Raw genomic sequence first — 19,384 nt, 5'->3', positions numbered from 1 at the left:
AGTTACCCAATCCAGTTAGTGTTAGTCCAGTTAGTGCTAGTCTCACAGTTACCCAATCCAGTCAGTGTTAGTCCAGTTAGTGCTAGTCTCACAGTTACCCAATCCATTTAGTGTTAGTCCAGTTAGTGCTGGTCTCTCAGTTCCTCAGTCCAGTCAGTGTTAGTCCAGTTAGTGCTAGTCACAGTTACCCAATCCAGTCAGTGTTAGTCCAGTTAGTGCTAGCCTCACAGTTACCCAATCCAGTTAGTGTTAGTCCAGTTAGTGCTAGTCTCACAGTTACCCAATCTAGTTAGTGTTAGTCCAGTTAGTGCTAGTCTCACAGTTACCCAATCCAGTTAGTGTTAGTCCAGTTAGTGCTAGTCTCACAGTTACCCAATCCAGTTAGTGTTAGTCCAGTTAGTGCTAGTCTCACAGTTACCCAATCCAGTTAGTATTAGTCCAGTTAGTGCTGGTCTCTCAGTTACCCAATCCAGTTAGTGTTAGTCCAGTTAGTGCTAGTCTCACAGTTACCCAATCCAGTTAGTGTTAGTCCAGTTAGTGCTAGTCTCACAGTTACCCAATCCAGTTAGTATTAGTCCAGTTAGTGCTAGTCTCACAGTTACCCAATCCAGTTAGTGTTAGTCCAGTTAGTGCTAGTCTCACAGTTACCCAATCCAGTTAGTGTTAGTCCAGTTAGTGCTAGTCTCACAGTTACCCAATCCAGTTAGTATTAGTCCAGTTAGTGCTAGTCTCACAGTTACCCAATCCAGTTAGTGTTAGTCCAGTTAGTGCTAGTCTCACAGTTACCCAATCCAGTTAGTGTTAGTCCAGTTAGTGCTGGTCTCACAGTTACCCAATCCAGTTAGTATTAGTCCAGTTAGTGCTGGTCTCACAGTTACCCAATCCAGTTAGTGTTAGTCCAGTTAGTGCTAGTCTCACAGTTATCCAATCCAATTAGTGTTAGTCCAGTTAGTGCTAGTCTCACAGTTACCCAATCCAGTTAGTGTTAGTCCAGTTAGTGCTAGTCTCACAGTTACCCAGTCCAGTTAGTATTAGTCCTGTTAGTGCTAGTCTCACAGTTACCCAATCCAGTTAGTGTTAGTCCAGTTAGTGTTCGTCTCACAGTTACCCAATCCAGTTAGTGTTAGTCTAGTTAGTGCTGGTCTCACAGTTACCCAATCCAGTTAGTATTAGTCCAGTTAGTGCTAGTCTCACAGTTACCCAATCCAGTTAGTGTTAGTCCAGTTAGTGCTAGACTCACAGTTACCTAATCTAGTCAGTATTAGACCAGTTAGTGCTAGTCTCACAGTTACCCAATCCAATTAGTATTAGTCCTGTTAGTGCTAGTCTCACAGTTACCCAATCCAGTTAGTGTTAGTCTAGTTAGTGCTGGTCTCACAGTTACCCAATCCAGTTAGTATTAGTCCAGTTAGTGCTAGTCTCACAGTTACCCAGTCCATTTAGTGTTAGTCCAGTTAGTGCTAGTCTCACAGTTACCCAATCCAGTTAGTATTAGTCCAGTTAGTGCTAGTCTCACAGTTACCCAATCCAGTTAGTATTAGTCCAGTTAGTGCTAGTCTCACAGTTACCCAATCCAGTTAGTGTTAGTCCAGTTAGTGCTAGTCTCACAGTTACCCAATCCAATTAGTGTTAGTCCAGTTAGTGCTAGTCTCACAGTTACCCAATCCAGTTAGTGTTAGTCCAGTTAGTGCTAGTCTCACAGTTACCCAATCCAGTTAGTATTAGTCCAGTTAGTGCTAGTCTCACAGTTACCCAATCCAGTTAGTGTTAGTCCAGTTAGTGCTAGTCTCACAGTTACCCAATCCAGTTAGTGTTAGTCCAGTTAGTGCTGGTCTCACAGTTACCCAATCCAGTTAGTATTAGTCCAGTTAGTGCTGGTCTCACAGTTACCCAATCCAGTTAGTGTTAGTCCAGTTAGTGCTAGTCTCACAGTTACCCAATCCAATTAGTGTTAGTCCAGTTAGTGCTAGTCTCACAGTTACCCAATCCAGTTAGTGTTAGTCCAGTTAGTGCTAGTCTCACAGTTACCCAGTCCAGTTAGTATTAGTCCTGTTAGTGCTAGTCTCACAGTTACCCAATCCAGTTAGTGTTAGTCCAGTTAGTGTTCGTCTCACAGTTACCCAATCCAGTTAGTGTTAGTCTAGTTAGTGCTGGTCTCACAGTTACCCAATCCAGTTAGTATTAGTCCAGTTAGTGCTAGTCTCACAGTTACCCAATCCAGTTAGTGTTAGTCCAGTTAGTGCTAGTCTCACAGTTACCCAATCCAGTTAGTATTAGTCCAGTTAGTGCTAGTCTCACAGTTACCCAATCCAGTTAGTGTTAGTCCAGTTAGTGCTAGTCTCACAGTTATCCAATCCAGTTAGTGTTAGTCCAGTTAGTGCTGGTCTCACAGTTACCCAATCCAGTTAGTGTTAGTCCAGTTAGTGCTAGTCTCACAGTTACCCAGTCCAGTTAGTATTAGTCCTGTTAGTGCTAGTCTCACAGTTACCCAATCCAGTTAGTGTTAGTCCAGTTAGTGTTCGTCTCACAGTTACCCAATCCAGTTAGTGTTAGTCTAGTTAGTGCTGGTCTCACAGTTACCCAATCCAGTTAGTATTAGTCCAGTTAGTGCTAGTCTCACAGTTACCCAATCCAGTTAGTGTTAGTCCAGTTAGTGCTAGTCTCACAGTTACCCAATCCAGTTAGTATTAGTCCAGTTAGTGCTAGTCTCACAGTTACCCAATCCAGTTAGTATTAGTCCAGTTAGTGCTAGTCTCACAGTTACCCAATCCAGTTAGTGTTAGTCCAGTTAGTGCTAGTCTCACAGTTACCCAATCCATTTAGTGTTAGTCCAGTTAGTGCTAGTCTCACAGTTACCCAATCCAGTTAGTGTTAGTCTAGTTAGTGCTGGTCTCACAGTTACCCAATCCAGTTAGTATTAGTCCAGTTAGTGCTAGTCTCACAGTTACCCAATCCAGTTAGTATTAGTCCAGTTAGTGCTAGTCTCACAGTTACCCAATCCAGTTAGTGTTAGTCCAGTTAGTGCTAGTCTCACAGTTACCCAATCCAGTTAGTGTTAGTCCAGTTAGTGCTAGTCTCACAGTTACCCAATCCAATTAGTATTAGTCCAGTTAGTGCTAGTCTCACAGTTACCCAATCCAGTTAGTGTTAGTCCAGTTAGTGCTAGTCTCACAGTTACCCAATCCATTTAGTGTTAGTCCAGTTAGTGCTAGTCTCACAGTTACCCAATCCAGTTAGTACAGTATTAGTCCAGTTAGTGCTGGTCTCACAGTTATCATAATCATAATCAACTTTATTGTCATTGTTAGTGCACAAGTGCAGTACAACGAAATGTAGGCTTGCGGCTCCCGAGAGTGTACATTTAGATTAAGACACTAAACATTTAGAATGTTTAGATTTAAACATTCAACATACATTTGGCTTGTAATACATTAACATAAACATAACCATAATAAAGTGCATTGGCAGATGTGCAGGCTTTAGAGTTTATTTGTGGAGTTCAGTAGGATGACAGCCCTGGGAAAGAAGCTGTTCCTAAATCTGGTCATACGGGTGCGAATGCATCTGTAGCGTCTCCCAGATGGCAGGAGGGCGAACAGACTGTGGCTGGGGTGGGTAGGGTCTTTGATGATGGTCCGTGACCTCCGTAAACAGCGTTTCTGGTATATGTGCTCTATGGTCGATAGCCGGGTGCCGGTAATGCGTTGGGCAGTTTTGACTACCCGCTGCAGGGCTTTCCGGTCATAGTAGCTACAGCTGCCATACCATACTGTGATACAGTTCGTCAGGATGCTCTCTATTGTGCAGCGGTAAAAGTTAGAGAGGATCAGGGGTGACAGGTTACATCCCTTCAGCCTCCTTAGGAAATATAGGCGCTGCTGGGCCTTCTTCACCAGAGAGGAGGTATTGAGGGACCAGGAGAGGTCTTCCGTGATGTGGACACCGAGGAACTTAAAGCTGTCCACCCTTTCCACCACAGCCGCATTGTTGTGGATGGGGGTGTGACTTCCGCCTTTAGACTTCCTGAAGTCCACAATGATTTCTTTGGTTTTCTTGATGTTAAGGGCCAGGTTGTTATCGGCGCACCACTTCACGAGATGCTGGACCTCCTCCCTGTAGGCTGACTCATCGTTGTTGGTGATCTGGCCTACTACTGTGGTATCATCCGCAATGTTGATGATGGTGTTGGAACCATGAACAGCCACACAGTCGTGGGTGAAGAGGGAGTAGAGGAGGGGGCTCAGCACACATCCTTGTGGGGCCCCCGTGTTCAGGGTCAGGGGAGGGGGAGGTGTGGTTACCTAATTTGACAGACTGGGGTCTGTTTGTTAGGAAGTCCAGGGTCCAGTTGCAGAGGGAAGTGTTCAGGCCAAGAGTGTGGAGTTTGGTGGGCAGCTTGTTGGGGACAATAGTGTTGAATGCTGAGCTGTAGTCTATGAACAGCATTCTGATGTAGGTCTCTTTACCGTCTAAGTGATTCAGTGCAGAGTGTAGAGCAGTTGTGATTGCATCCTCCATTGATCTGTTTGCACGATAGGCAAACTGGTGTTGGTCAAGAGAGGCGGGAACACTGGCTTTGATGTGAGCCAGGACCAGTCTCTCGAAACACTTCATTATGATGGGTGTGAGTGCGACAGGTCGATAGTCGTTCAGGCACGTCACAGCCGTTTGTTTTGGCACAGGAATAATGGTAGCAGTCTTGAAGCATGTAGGGACTACTGCCTGGGCCAATGACAGATTGAAGATGGCGGTGAAGACATCAGCCAGCTGATCAGCACATTCCTTGAGTACCCGTCCAGGGATGCTATCCGGTCCAGCAGCCTTTCGTGTGTTCACTCCGCGTAGAACACCCCTTACGTCGGAGGTCAACAGAGTGAGCACCTGGTCTTCCGGGGGTGGCAAGGCCCAGAAGACCCAATCCAGTTAGTGTTAGTCCAGTTAGTGTTGGTCTCACAGTTACCCAATCCAGTTAGTGTTAGTCCAGTTAGTGCTGGTCTCACAGTTACCCAATTGTACCTTTCCCGCTCTTCATTCAGACCTCTCGAAATCTCCGCTAAAAGCACTTTGCTTTGCTGCCTTCCTTCCTGCCTTCAACCGCCTCCTAAAAGCCTGCCCTGCGGACCACGTCTATGGTCTTCCACCTTTTCCACCTTCTTGTTTTGCTTCTCCACCTTTCTCCACCTCGTTAAGAGCTCCGAACGTTTCTGTTGCGCAAGGCCCACTGTATAATCGCGAGTTGTTGCTCAGCAAGTGAATCCGCAGCCTCATGACTTCCTGGAAGACCTTTGCCTGGAAGATTAATTTTCCATCCAAGCTCAGCGTTGTCACTGACGGAATTGCTGTTACTCACCAGATGCATCAGGACAGATGAAGCTAGCTTCAGAGTCATCTGTGTTTAAATATTAATCAGAGGCAGAGGGGCTGCAGTAGTTGCTGATATTCACTGAGAGCTATTACAGTACAACAGAGCAAAGCACAGTGCAATAAATGAAAGACTTGTATTTCTATAGCGGCTTTCTCAACCTCAGGATGTCCCAAAGCGCTTTACAGCCAATGAAGTACTATTGAAGTAACAGAAAGTGCTGAAAACACTCAGCAGGCCAGGTAGCATCCGTGGAGAGAGAAACAGAGTTAACGGCCCAGAAATTTGGGTCGGGGGCTTCCCGCGGGTGCAAGCCCCCGACCTGCACTTACCTAGCGCGCCGGCCGTTGAGCTGTGGGCCCGCGTGGGATTCCGATCCTGGGCCTCCTCCAACTGCCAGCGCGCAGTGCTTGCGTATCCCAGGGGCGCAGTTAGTTCGATGCGTCCCCTGGGATCACGTGGGCCATGGAGAGCCAATGGTAGCAGGGAATGCTTCATTCATAAGTTTGACAGGAAGAGCTGTCAAACCTATAAATACTATAAGCCCCAAAACATCACTAAAACTTCAAATAATTTTTTTTTTAATCACTTTTTTAAAATAACTATAAATTACATGAAATAACTATTTTAAACAATTTAAATTTTTGAAAAAATTAATTACATTTTCTAACGGGGCTAAAAATAAACTTACCTTTCTTTAAAGTATTTAAAAATAATAAACCTGTGGAAAAAATGTTTTCATTTTAATTAATTCACCACTTACCTTGTTAAAAGCAGGCCTTGCGCCTGTTTTTTAAAAGTGTAACTGCTGGAGACTTACCCTCCCGGAGAAACCTGCAAAAAAAACGTAAGTTCGATGCGCAGGCGTGCCTCTCCGGCGCACGCGTTCGACCTGTCAACCCCTTCTTTCAGGGGAATGGAAGTGCTGGTTTCCCGCGCATGCGCAATGCATGCACGAAACTGGCACTTTCATTGGGCCTACGCGTGAGTACCCTGTGCGTACTCAGCGTTGGGACCCGAATTTCTGGGCCAACGTTTCAGGTCTGTGACCCTTCATCAGAACTGGAAAAAGTTAGAGATGTAACAGGTTTTAAGCAGGTGCAGAGGCAGGGAAAGGGGGAGGGGAGGAAGAACAAAAGGGACGGCCTGTGCTAGGGTGGAAGGCAGGAGAGATTAAATGTTGCAAATGGGGATGGCAGAATCATCAACAGCTGCTATGTGAAAAAATGGGGGCAGGGGTTATAGTCTGAAATTGTTGAACTCAATGTTGATTCCAGAAGGCTGTAAGGTGCCTAATCGAAAGATGAGGTGCTGTTCCTCGAGCTTACGTTGAGCTTCATTGGAACAGTGTAAGAGGCCGAGGACAGAGAGGTGAGAGTGGGAGTGGAGCGGAGAATTAAAGCGACAAGCGACTGGAAGCTTGGGGCCACCCTTACGGACTGAACGGAGGTATTCCGCAAAGCAGTCGCCCAATCTGTGTTTGGTCTCCCCAATGTAGAGGAGACCGCATCATGAGCAGCGACTACAGTATACTAAATTGCAAGAAGTACAAGTAAATTGCTGTTTCACCTGGAGGAGGTGTTTGGGGCCCTGGACAGTGGGAAGGGAAGAGGTAAAAGGGCAGGTGTTGCATCTCCTGTGCTTGCATGGGAAGGTGCCGTGAGGAGGGGAGGGGCTGTTGGGGGTGATTGGGGAGTGGACCAAGGTGTTGCAGAGGGAGCGGTCCCTTCGGAATGCTGAAAGGGGAGGGGAAGATGCGTTTGGTGGTGGGATCACGCTGGAGGTGGTGAAAATGGCAGAGGATGATCCGTTGAATGTGGAGGCTGGTGGGGTGAAAGGTGAGGACAAGGGGAACCCTATCGTGGTTCTGGGAGGGAGAAAGGGTGAGAGCAGAAGTGCGGGAAATGGAACGGACACGGTCGAGGGCCATGCCAACCACACAAAAAAAGTACTGTTGTAATATAGGAAACACGGCAGCCAATTTATGCACAGCAAGCTCCCACAAACAGCAATGTGATAATGACCAGATATTCTGTTTTTAGTGATGTTGATTGAGGGATAAATACTGGCCCAGGACACCGGGGAGAACTCCCCTGCTTTTCTTCGAAATAGTGCCACAGGATCTTTTACGTCCACCTGAGAGAGCAGACGGGCCCTTGGTTTAATGACTCATCCGAAAGACGGCACCTCTGACAGTGCAGCACTCCCTCAGCACCGCACTGGAGTGTCACCCTAGATTTTTGTGCTCGAGTCTCTGGAGTGGGACTTGAACACACGACCTTCTGACTCCAAGGCAAGGGTGCTACCAACTGAGCCACAGCTGACAGCACAGCACGGTGTAACAGAGCACAGCACGGTGTAACAGAGCACAGCACGGTGTAACAGAGCACAGCACGGTGTAACAGAGCACAGCACGGTGTAACAGAGCACAGCACAGTGTAACAGAGCACAGTGCAACGCAATGTAACAGAGCACAAACCACGGAGTGCACAAGGACAAAAGCTTGGACATCCCTCCAATACAACACCACGCAGTCCGATACAATACAGCACAGCCACATTTCAGCGCGTTACAACAAAGCACAGTACATTGTACCTAATGCATCGCATTGTTAAAGGGTAAGTGTATATTCATTCGAATTGCTGTATAATCCCAAATGGTATTGCGAGAGAAATGTACACACTCACTGACCTTCCTTTGTACCTTGGTCTATGCTTTCAAGCTACTTTAAGCCACAGTTAGAGTATGGTGAGCAGTCTTGAGTGCTCCATTATAGAAAGTATATTAAAGCCATAGAGAGCAAGCTGCGTAGATGCACCAGGATAATTCCAGGGATGGAAACTAGGCTTATGACGAGGGACTTGAGGTATTGAATATATTTTCACTGCTAAGTAAGACTAACGGGAGATTTTTTTTAAGGGTGTTTAAAATTCTGAAGTGTTTTGGTAGAGTGAATAGGGAGTGACTATTTCCTCTGGTTGAGAGAGGTTAGAAAAAAACTTTCTTTAAACAGACTTTTTTTTAGATCTATTGCATTGCCACAGGAACTAGTTGTGCAGAGACTATTGCATCCTTTAAGGGAAAATTGGATAAATGTTTGAAGCAGAGGAAAATGCAGGGCGGTGGGAATAGTTTTGGATTGCTCTAGCAAAGAGCTGGCATAGATTTGATGGGTCGAATGGCCTGCTTTTGTGGTTCAACCACCTGAGGCACCCTGGGAGCAAATACTATGAGGGGGACTCATTCCAGTGGAATCACGAATACTGTCCATGGCTCCCGAACCCATTTCAGCAGGTCTTCCAAATGTTAAAGTAACGTCTACAGTGATGAATCATGAAGGGTTTAGATAAAGTAAATAAAGAGAAACTGTTTCCAATGGCTGAAGGGTCGATAACCAGAGGGCACAGATTTCAAAATAACAACAGAAAATGCTGGAAAAACTCAGCAGGCCAGGCAACATCCGTGGAGAGAAAATAGAGTCAACGTTTCGGGTGAAAATCCTTTGTCAAGACTAAAGAAGCACAGGAAATGAAATAGATTAAGAGGCCAGGCTGGGAGAGAACAAAAGAGAAGAGACATTAAGAGGTATTCAAAACGAGACGAGATGGTGATAGGATTAGTGGAGACAAAAGACGGCTCTCGATTAGGTGTGAAATGCGCTGGCAGAATGGGAGACAGCTGCCATGTGGGAGAGAGAAAAAAAAAGAAAGGGGGGGGGTTGGAAAGGCCAAAACAAAGATGTGGATAAAAAATATAAGTAAAAATGTAATAGGGGCCGAGCTTATGATCTGAAATTGTTGAACTCGACATTGAGTCCGGAAGGCTGTAAAGTGCCTAATCGGAAGATGCGGTGCTGTTCCTCGAGTTTACGGTGAGCTTCTGTGGAACAATGCAAGAGGCCGAGGACAGTGAGGTCCGAGTGGGAATGGGGCGGTGAATTAAAATGACAGGCGACCAGAAGCTCGGGGTCACCCTTACGGACTGAACGGAGGCACAGATTTCAGGTGATTGGCAAAAGAACCAGGGGCGACATGAGGAAAAACTTTTTTACGCAACGAGTGGTTAGGATTTGGAATGCACTGCCTGATAGGGTGGTGGATACAGATTCAAAAGGGAATTGGATAAATACTTGAAGGAGAAAAAATTGCAGGGCTATGGGGAAAGAGCGGGGGAATGGGAATAACTGGATTGTTTTTTGAAAGAGCCGGCACAGACTCGATGGGTCGAATGGCTTCCTTTTGTGCTGTCCTATTCTATGATTCTAGGAAGAGTAAGGAGAGCTGGCAGTCACCAGATGCTGTGGTGCTGAGCCACACAGCGGGAAATGCTGGGTCTGACGCCTGGCCCGTGCCGGATTTTCTGATGTTAGCACCAGTTCAAAACAGGACAGAATTGGTGAAATGAAAATCAACAGGATTACATGCGAGAGTGGGTGACTGAGATAGAGGGAGAAACAGGCCATTCGGCCCAGCAGGTCCATGCCAATGTTGGATGAGGGATAAATCCAGGCTCGGACACCTTGGAGAACTCTGCTGCTTTTCTTCGAAATAGTGACATGGGATCTTTTACATCCGCCTGAGAGAGCAGACGGGGCCTCAGTTTAACGTCTCATCCGAAAGACTGCATCTCTGACAGTGCAGCACTCCCTCAGCACTGCACTGGAGTGTCAGCCTGGATTTTGTGCTCAAGTCTCTGGAGTGGGGCTCGAACTCACAATCTTCTGACTCAGAGGCGAGAGTGCTGCCCACTGAGCTACAGCTGAGAGGGAGGGAGAGAAACACACATAGAAATAGAGAAACTGGGAGATAGGGAAAGAGAGGAAAATAGAGAGTCGGAGAGAGGGAAAGACTTGGAGCAAGGAACAGACAAAGAGAGACTGGGAGAGACGGAGAGACTGAGCTAAAGAGAGAGAAATAGAGACAGAGAAAGAAATACAGAGACTGAGAGACATAGCGTGAAAGAGGGGGCGATTGAAACAGTGGCAGAGAGAGACTGAATGACAGACAAAGAGAGACTGGGAGAGAGGGAGAGACTGAGGTAAGGTGAGAGAGAGAAATAGAGACTGAGGAGAGAGAGAGAGAGAAAGAAAAGAGAGACGATGAGTCAAAATGTGAAAGCGGGGCAGATTGAGATAGAGGGAGACAAATAGAGAGAGAGAGAGAGACTGAGCGAGAGGCTGTGTCCTGAAGACCTATTAACAACCCATTAATAGCTTTTAGTGGTATCAAAATTGCGAGCATGAAATGGAAAGACAGGATATGCATCCTCTAGAGGAATCTGCCCAGCTCTCACTGATCACTAATTTTAATGCATTGGGCCTATTACTGAAGTGGTACTTTCTGCTTAATGAGGCAGGGCAGTCTTGACAGGTGTAAACATCATGTTTCTTTGGCCATTTAGCAAAATATTTTTTAAAAAGGCATTGATTTTTACTTTGTTAAAACATTCTTCGCCTCCTACTGATTCTTGCCAACAGTTCGATGGAGTCCAGCTGTCATCCAGTCTTTGGCCACTCTTCATGTGAGTTGGGATAGTGGGGCGGGGGGTTGGGGCAGAGAGAGGAATATTTCTGTTTTGTTTCCAAAATCTGGGCGGAGGATTTGTTGATTTTTTAAATTAAATTAATTTCTTTCTACAGGGTTAATGGCCCAGAAATTCGGGTCTCCACGGGTGAGTACGCACGGGGTACTCACCCGTAGGTCGAATGGAAGTGCCGGTTTTCTGCATGCACTGCGCATGCGCGGGAAACTGGCATCTTCCGATCCTCTGAACGAAGAGGTTCAGAGGTCGAACGCACGCGCAGGAGAGGCTGCGCATGCGCTTTGAACTTAGGTTTTTTTTGCAGGTTTTCCAGGGATCGTAAGCCTGCCGGATTTAGAAATGTAAAAAGCAGGCGTAAGGCCTGTTTTTTACAAGGTAAGTGGTCAATTAATTAAAATTAAAACATTTTTTCCACAGGTTTATTATTTTTATAAATACTTTAAAGCAAGTTTATTTTTAGCACCGTTAGAATATAAAATTATTTTTTCCAAAGAGTTAAATTATTGTTTAAAATAGTTATTTAATGTAATTTATAGTTTATTTAAAAAGTGTAATTTAAAAAAAATAGTTATTTGAAGGTTTACTGCTATTTTGGGGCCGTAGTATTTATACGTTTTGACAGGTCTTCCTGTCAATCTTATGAATGGGCTTTTCCCTCCTCTGATTGGCTGCCCATGGCTCACATGATCCCAGGGGACGCATCGCACTAACTACGCCCCTGGGACACACAAGCACAGCGTGCCGGCAGCTGGACCAGGCCCCGGAGCGGAATTCCACGGGGCCCTACAGCTCAACTGCCGGCGCGCAAGGTAAGTGCAGGTCGGGGGCTTACCCCCGCGGGAAGCCCCCGACCCGAATTTCTGGGCCATTAGCTCAGTCCTGCCCCTTACGCACAAATGACATCCTTTGTGACTGTGAAAAATATAAACTATCCCTCCTCGTCCTTCTCGACCTGTCTGCAGCCTTTGACACGTTTGACCACTCCATCCTCCTCCAACGTCTCTCCTCCGGCATCCAGCTGAGTGGGACTGCACTCACCTGGTTCCATTCTTATCTATCTAGTCGTAGCCAGAGAATCACCTGCAACAGCTTCTCATCCCGCTCCCGTACCATTACCTCTGGTATTCCTATCAATGTAAGTAGCTGGATGAGATAATAGTGGGTGGATAATAATTGGACACTGGATGTTATCTACACTGTTATCATCGCCGTCAACTGGAAGTGGTCAGCTGGGAATTAATGTCCCAGCACTTCTCTCTTTGCAGTGTGTGTGTGTTTTACGATTGCCAACTCTGGACGTATTCCTGGAGGTTTTATCACATGACCACCCAACTCCAACCAGGTCAAACAGGCTTGTTTTCCCTCATCAATCTTTTTATAACGAATACACAAAATAGTTTTTTTTAAATGAGGAAAAGCACACAATTTTTGTTTATGCCCCTACGATATTTTCTCCCGGGTTGCTCGCAGCAGTGTCTAGGAGATTAATCTTTCATTAAGTGCTTTTTGAAGTGTTGTCTCTGTTGTAGGAAAGGTGGCAGAAATTTGTGCATAGCAAGATCTCACAAACAGCAATGAAATAAATGACCAGATCATTTTTTTTTTTACTGATGTTGGTTGTGGGATAAATATTGGCCAGGACACTGGGGAGAACTCCCCCCTACTCTTCTTCAGAATATTACCCTGTGGGATCTTTTACATCCACCTGAGAGAGCAGACGGGCCTCGGTTTAACGTCTCATCCGAAAGACCGCACCTCCGACAGTGCAGCGCTCTCTCAGTACCACTGAGCCACGTCTGACAAGCAGCAATAGTGTGTATCATGGAGCTGTAACTCTCCTGTATATGTTGTCACATCCCCATAAGTACTAACCGTATTGTTTACTAGTAATCAGCTGTGAATTGTAAGTGGATAAATCTGCAGAGATTGAGTTAATCGTTCAGTGTGGGTGTCCCATGTATCGGTGGGACTCAGGCATTAACCAGCAGCATCTGCTGGGCGTCACCACAACTGGCTAAGAGAAGAGGGCCAGAAGAAAAGATCCCCGCAGCTGCACAGCAAGCTCCATCTGAGGAGGCAGCTGATGGTTATAAACCGCTCGAGCTTCTGTCTCAACGGTTTGTCACACCCCCTCGATCGGATTACAGCCTCTCCTGGCCGGTCTCCCACCTTGCACGCTCCGTAAACTTGAGCTCTGCTGCCTGTACCGTGACTCACACCAAGTCTCGTTCACCCATCACCCTGACCTACATTGGCTCCCGGTCCGGCAACTCCTCAATTTTAAAATTCTCATCCTTCTTTTCAAATACCTCCATGGCCTCGCCCCTCCTTATCTCTGTAACCTCCTCCAGCCCTACAACGCTACAAAATCTCTGCACTCCTCCAATTCTGACCTCATGCGCATCCCCGATTTTAATCGCTCCTCCACTTGTGGCCGTGCCTTCAGCTGCCTAGGCCCTAAGCTCTGGAACCCCCTCCCTAAACCTCTCCGCCTCTCAACCGCTCGATCTTCTCCTTTAGGACGCTCCTTAAAACCTACCTCTTTGACCAAGCTTTTGGTTTCCTGTCCTAATTACTCCTTACGTGGCTCGGTGTCAAAAATTTTCGATAACGCACCTGTGAAGCGGCTTGGGACGTTTTGCTACGATAAAGGCGCTATATAAATGCAAGTTGTTGTTGTTGCAATCTCTCTGAGGAATCCACTAATGCTGCGTGTAACACATTCCCAACTCTCTTATCACAGAGCAGGATTTTCCTGCACTTCGTGGCTTTCCCATTGATCTGCTCCGAGTGGAATTCGGGCGCATAACCTCGCGGGACGGGAAATCATTCCACCAGTCCTCTCAACCCAATACAGGGTTTTTCTAAAATTCATTCTCAGGATGCGATTGTGCTTAGAAGGTGGTGGCGGTTTTGGTACAACTGAGTTAGCTTGCTAGGCCACAACAGAGGACAGTTAAGAGTCAACCACGTTGGTGTGGGACTGGAGTCACATATAGGCCAGACCGGGTAAGTAATGAGGGAATGCTGCACTGTCGGAGGTGCTGTCTTTTGGAAGAGATGTTAAACCAAGGCCCCGTCTGCCCTCTCAGGCACTAGTTGAAGAAGAGCAAGGGACTTCTCCCCAGTGTCCTGGCCAATATTTATCCCTCAACCAACATTACTAAAACAGATTATTTGGTCATTAAGTTTGTGGGAGCTTGCTATGTGCAAATTGGATGCTACATTTCCTACATTACGATAGTGACGACACTTCAAAAGTACTTCATTGCCTGTAAAGTGCTTTGGGATGTCCTGAGATCGTGAAAGGTGCTATATAAATGCAAGTTATTTCTTTTAGATATAATATAAGGAATGGAGAATGGGGGTAGTGTATGATTGAAAGCTCAAGGACCAGGCCATTGAAGTGGATTCTTTGCCTCTTTCACTTTCTCATTGACATGTGTTCTCTGATGTTGCAGGTACGATCCCTACAGCAAAGTCCTCTCCCGTGAGTACTACGATCATGAGGCGATGCAGGCAATCAGGAAGGATGCCATAGCAACAGCTGCAAAGGCAAAGGTGTGGGGCCTGATTCTCGGAACACTTGGGCGGCAAGGATCCCCCAAGATCATGGAGGTACGAAGGGCTCTGCAACGGCTGAGGTTTGAACTGTGTAATAGAAGCCATTAGCCTGGTCGTGTAGAGGTTAAGATGCTCACTGAACCATCCTTTGATCGCCGGGTCTTTCCAAAGCTGCTCGAATATAATAAGCGTGTTGAGTTTGTCCATTGGTATCTAGTTGGGCACTGGGTTCCAAGGGTTAAATTATAAGGAGGGATTACATAAACTCGGCTTGTATTCCCTGGAATATAGACATTTTGATTGAGGTTTTTAGGATTTTCAAAGGAATTGATAGGGTGGATAGAGAGAATCTTTTCCGCTGATGGGAATCTAGGACAAGGGGACAGAGCCAGGCTGTTCAGGAGAGTGGTTAGGAAACATTTCTTCACACAAAGAGTGGTATAAGTGTGGAACTCTCTCCCACTAAAAGCAGTAGATGCTAGCTCAGTTAATAATTTTAAACCTGAGATTGATAGATTTCTGCTAGACAAGGATATGGAGCCAAGGCGGGTGGATGGAGTGGGTGAATGGTTAAGTCATCCTCGGTTCCAAGGGACTGCCTAAGAAGGAGAAGAGGATGGAGTTAAGATGATCAGCCACGATCTCATTGAATGGCAGAACAGCCTCGAGGGGCTGAATGGCCAACTTCTGTTCCTATGTTCCGAAGAGCAGTTACAGGACATCCCAACGTGTTGCCAACAAACCCTCGGCTTAGTACAAGGAACAACTTTTCGATCCATTTCGGCCAACAATCTGCCTCAGTGATCATCGATGGATGCAGGAAACTAGATTTCTGTCGGTCTTTGAGATCCAATATATATATCCAGTATTCCTGGAGACAGTTAAACGTTGAGACGTTCTGTACCCAGACCTCAGGAGTGGCAACACCTGTGCCTTCAGCAACATCAGGTTAACCATGAGTTACTGCCCATGTGACACAATCCAGCTTTCAAACAGTCTTCTATTAAAATTAAATGGCAAGCTAGAAATTGTAAAATAGAAAATCATTGTTCGTGTTTCACTGAGAAGTGATTAAAAAGTAGAAAGGAGGCCATTTCCTCAATGGCAATTGAATAGCTTTCAGAATTGATTCTATAATTGCTTTAGGAAGTCCAAATGTGCAGTCCTCATAAAGCATGTTAGGACAGTTTTCTGTGTTCTTTATTCTCTGTGCTTGATCTCCAGCATTGCTCCCCAGCTCACAGGCCTTGCCACTTGTAACTGGTGTTGGGGCCAGGCCAGGGGGGTGGGGGAGAGCATGTAACTCATTTTCCCTTTTTCTTCCATTCCCTCCCACTTGGCCCCCAGCAACCAGTATGAGATCAGGAACTCTCCGTGCGGGGAGACGTGAATAGGGACCTCACCAGTCCAATCGATCCTTCGGAGCGACTCGTTCCCCCCCGGCCCATTGGACCATGCGGAGCGCGCAAAGAGTCTTATTTTAGGAGTTTCTCAGATTCGTGTCGGAACAGCCGGGATCCTTTACTAGCTTCACACCTCTCTGGCTGTCAGCTTGAGTCTTGGCAGAGGCAGGCAGCTGTCAGCATGCCTGTTCTAAGTACACCTGCCAAATTCTCTGTACAAAAAAAAATATATGTGACTCGGGATCGTGCTTTTCCGCGTGAGAGCTTTTAAAAAAAGAGGGGGGAGTGGTGGAGAAAAAGGAAGGGATGAGTTTGTTAATAGTCCTGTGATAGTTGGGTCGTTAATGTGTCTCGTCTTTCAGATAATGGTTTTTCACACATGTCGCAGATTTGCAGTCTGTACCACACTACAACTGATCTCAGAAAAAGGTCAGTCAGCACGAAGGAGATCTTTCCTCTCTCAGTATGTCTTTGTACTGTTGCCAGTATATAAAGTCCTGCAGGTTTTGCCTTTAGGGTTAAACACCAGGAGACACTCTAAACCATCTGCAGCATCTGTTGTATCTGTAGTGTTTTGAGATGTAGCCTTATAAAGGTCTAGTTTTTTTTCCCCCCCATCTGTGATTTATCAGAGTGATGGTGCCTTTGTTCCCTCCAAACTTGACTATTCCAGTGCTCTCCTGGCCAGGCTCCAATCTTCCACCCACCATAAACTTAAGCTCATTCAAAACTCTGCTTCCCGTATCCTAACTTGCACCAAGTCCTGTTCACCCATCACCCCTGTGCTCGCTGACCTACATTGGCTCCCGGTCCAGCAAAGCCTCAATTTTAAAATTTGCATCCTTGTTTTCACCCCTCCCTATCTCCGTAACTTCCTCCTGCCCTGCAACCAATGTTCCCTTTCATTTTTTTTTGAGTGCACGGCCCATTCAAATTTCCGCTCATGTACGGTTTTTCCATTCAAAAGCCGTGAACTGGTTGCGCGTCTTCCAGACCACTGTGTAGTCGCGCAGCCTAAAGGGAACATTACCTGCAACCCTCCGAGATTTCTGCACTCCTCCAATTCTGGCCTCTTGTGCATCCCCTATTTTAATTGCTCCACCATTGGCAGCCGTGCCTTCAGCTGGCTAGACCCTAAGTTCTGGAATTCCCTCCCTCAACCTCTCCGCCTCTCTCTCCTCCTTTAAGATGCTCCTTAAAACCGACCTCTTTGACAAAGCTTTTGGTCACCTGTTCTAATATCTCTTTATGTGGTTCGGTGTCAAATTTTGTTTGATAACGCTCCTGTGAAGCGCCTTGGGACATTTTATCAAGTTAAAGGCGCTATATAAATACAAGTTGTTGTTGTTGATGGTGGTGATGGTAGCGATCACCTCTTACAAAAGGTAGATACTGTATAGAATAATCAGGGCCTAAGTGATCTCCTGGGCTAGTTTCGATCGCCATGGTGGGGCGGGGGGGAGGCAGAGAGGAAGTCCCAGATTTTTTTCGCCCCCCCACCCCCCCCACATTGGTCTGGGGTTTTGTATCTGGTCTTTCGCCTCTGCTCTAAGGCAACAACCCCAGCTTGCAGCTGGAGTGGGGAGAGTATATATCCTGATACCCAAGGTACTAATAGCTATGTGGGACAGGCTGGATGGACCAGAGGGTCTTTTCCAGTCCATCATTGTTCGTATGTTCGTAATTCTGGGGAATGGAACTTTTACCAACTTTTGAAAGCAAAGGGAAACTTTATACGGTGCTTTATGTCAGAAATATTTCAGGAAAACTTCACGTGCTGTGAAGTGCCGCGATATGTTGTTACGGAGGCAAATGTGGCAACCGTATTGTGTACACCAAGATCCCACAAACAACAATAACAACAACTTGCATTTATATTGTGCTTTTAACGTAGTGAAAGGCCCCAAGACACTTCACAGGAATGTCATCAGACACCGAGCCAAAGGACGAACCATTGAGATGAACGATTAGTTAATTTGTGTTTGGTAACCTTGTGAGGGAGGAATATTGGCTCGGGTATTGAGAAGTCGATGCTCTTGGAATACCGCCATGGAATCTTTATAGAATCATAGAATAGTACAGCACAGAAGGAAGCCATTCAGCCCATCGAGTTTGTGCCGGCTCTTTTGAAGAGCAATCCAGTTAGTCCCACTCCCCAGCTCTTTCCCCATATCCCTGCAATTTTTTCTCCTTCAAGTATTTATCCAATTCCCTTTTGAAGGCTAGTATTGAATCTGTGTCCACCACCCGATCAGGCAGTGCATTCCAAATCCTAACCACTCATTGCGTATCCACCACCTTAAACATTCACTCCCTCCACCACCAGCGTACCGTGGCTGCAGTGTGTACCATCTACAAGATGCAACGCAGCAACTCGCCAAGGCTTCGTCGGCAGCACCTCCCAAACCCTCGTCCGCCTAGAAGGACAAGGGCAGCAGGTGCATGGGAACACCACCACCTCCAAGTTCCCCTCAAGTCACACATCATCCTGACTTAGAAGTATATCACCGATCCTTCATCATCGCTGAGTCAAAATCCTGGAACTCCATCCCTGACAACACTGCGGGAGTACCTTCACCACACGGACTGCAGCGGTTCAAGAAGGCGGCTCACCACCACCTTCTCAAGGGCAATTAGGGATGGGTAATAAATTGCTGGCCTTGCCAGCGACGCCCACATCCCATGAATGAATTAAAAAAAAGATTTTCCTCATGTTGCCTCTAATTCTTTTGCCAATCACCTTAAACCTGTGCCCTCTCGTTATTGACCGTTCAGTCACTGGAAACAGTTTCTTTTAATTTACTAAACCCTTCATGATTTTAAACACCTCTATCAAATCTCCTGTTGGCTTTCTCTGCTCTAAGGAAACAACCCCAGCTTCTCCAATCTCTCCACGTAACCGTAATCCTTCATCTCTGGAACCATTCTAGTAAATCTCCTCTGTACCCTCTCCAAAGCCTTCACATCCTTCCTAAAGTGTGGTGCCCAGAATTGGACATCCAACTCAACAGGTAGAAGGGGCCCCGATGTAACGTCTCATCCGAAAGACAGCCCCTCTGGGAATGCAATACTCCCTCTGTACTGCTTTGGTGTCAGCTTAGATTATAGCTCATACTCCTAGTGTGGAACTCAAACTCAATGTCAGTCACTCCCAGATCAGCTACAGGATGGGTTGTTGCAGTGTAAAGTGTCCTCTGCTCTGTCCCAATAACCCCACCCTTAGAAGCGTGACAGTGCCAATCGGTGCTGAGTTGTAGGCACACTACAGACTTGTGTGTTCCGCCCCCCCCCGCCAGGAGCAGGATCGAGAGTTGTTTCAACCAGGACCCTCACAGATAACTGGGAGAGTCAGTAACTAGAGAAGAGGTGCTGAGTGACAGCGAGGGATTTTTTGCCCACGGGGAGACGGGAACGTATATGGGGCGATCAACTCCCCCTTTAGCCAGAGGAGCAGGAGTGGCATCGGAGGGGCCCAGGGAGTTGGTTGCCCCTCTGGCTGACGTAGTGATGTATT

The 19,384-nt window shown here is 46.5% G+C and overlaps 1 protein-coding gene across 4 annotated transcripts in view; it reads left to right on the top strand.

Moving 5' to 3' along the window:
* dph1 (diphthamide biosynthesis 1) overlaps nt 1-19,384 on the top strand; it is a 583,177-nt gene that overhangs the window by 456,633 nt on the left and 107,160 nt on the right. For all 4 annotated transcript variants that reach the window (XM_085964755.1, XM_085964756.1, XM_085964754.1 and 1 more), the window contains one exon: nt 14,365-14,521. In XM_085964755.1, the coding sequence (XP_085820881.1) occupies nt 14,365-14,521 (157 nt within the window). The remainder of the gene's footprint in view (nt 1-14,364; nt 14,522-19,384) is intronic.

This window comes from Somniosus microcephalus, chromosome 22, assembly GCF_052327205.1.
Source record: "Somniosus microcephalus isolate GS21.2 chromosome 22, FLI_Smic_1.0, whole genome shotgun sequence".
Lineage (NCBI taxonomy): Eukaryota > Metazoa > Chordata > Chondrichthyes > Squaliformes > Somniosidae > Somniosus > Somniosus microcephalus.
This window is presented reverse-complemented; position numbering and strand designations above follow the sequence as displayed.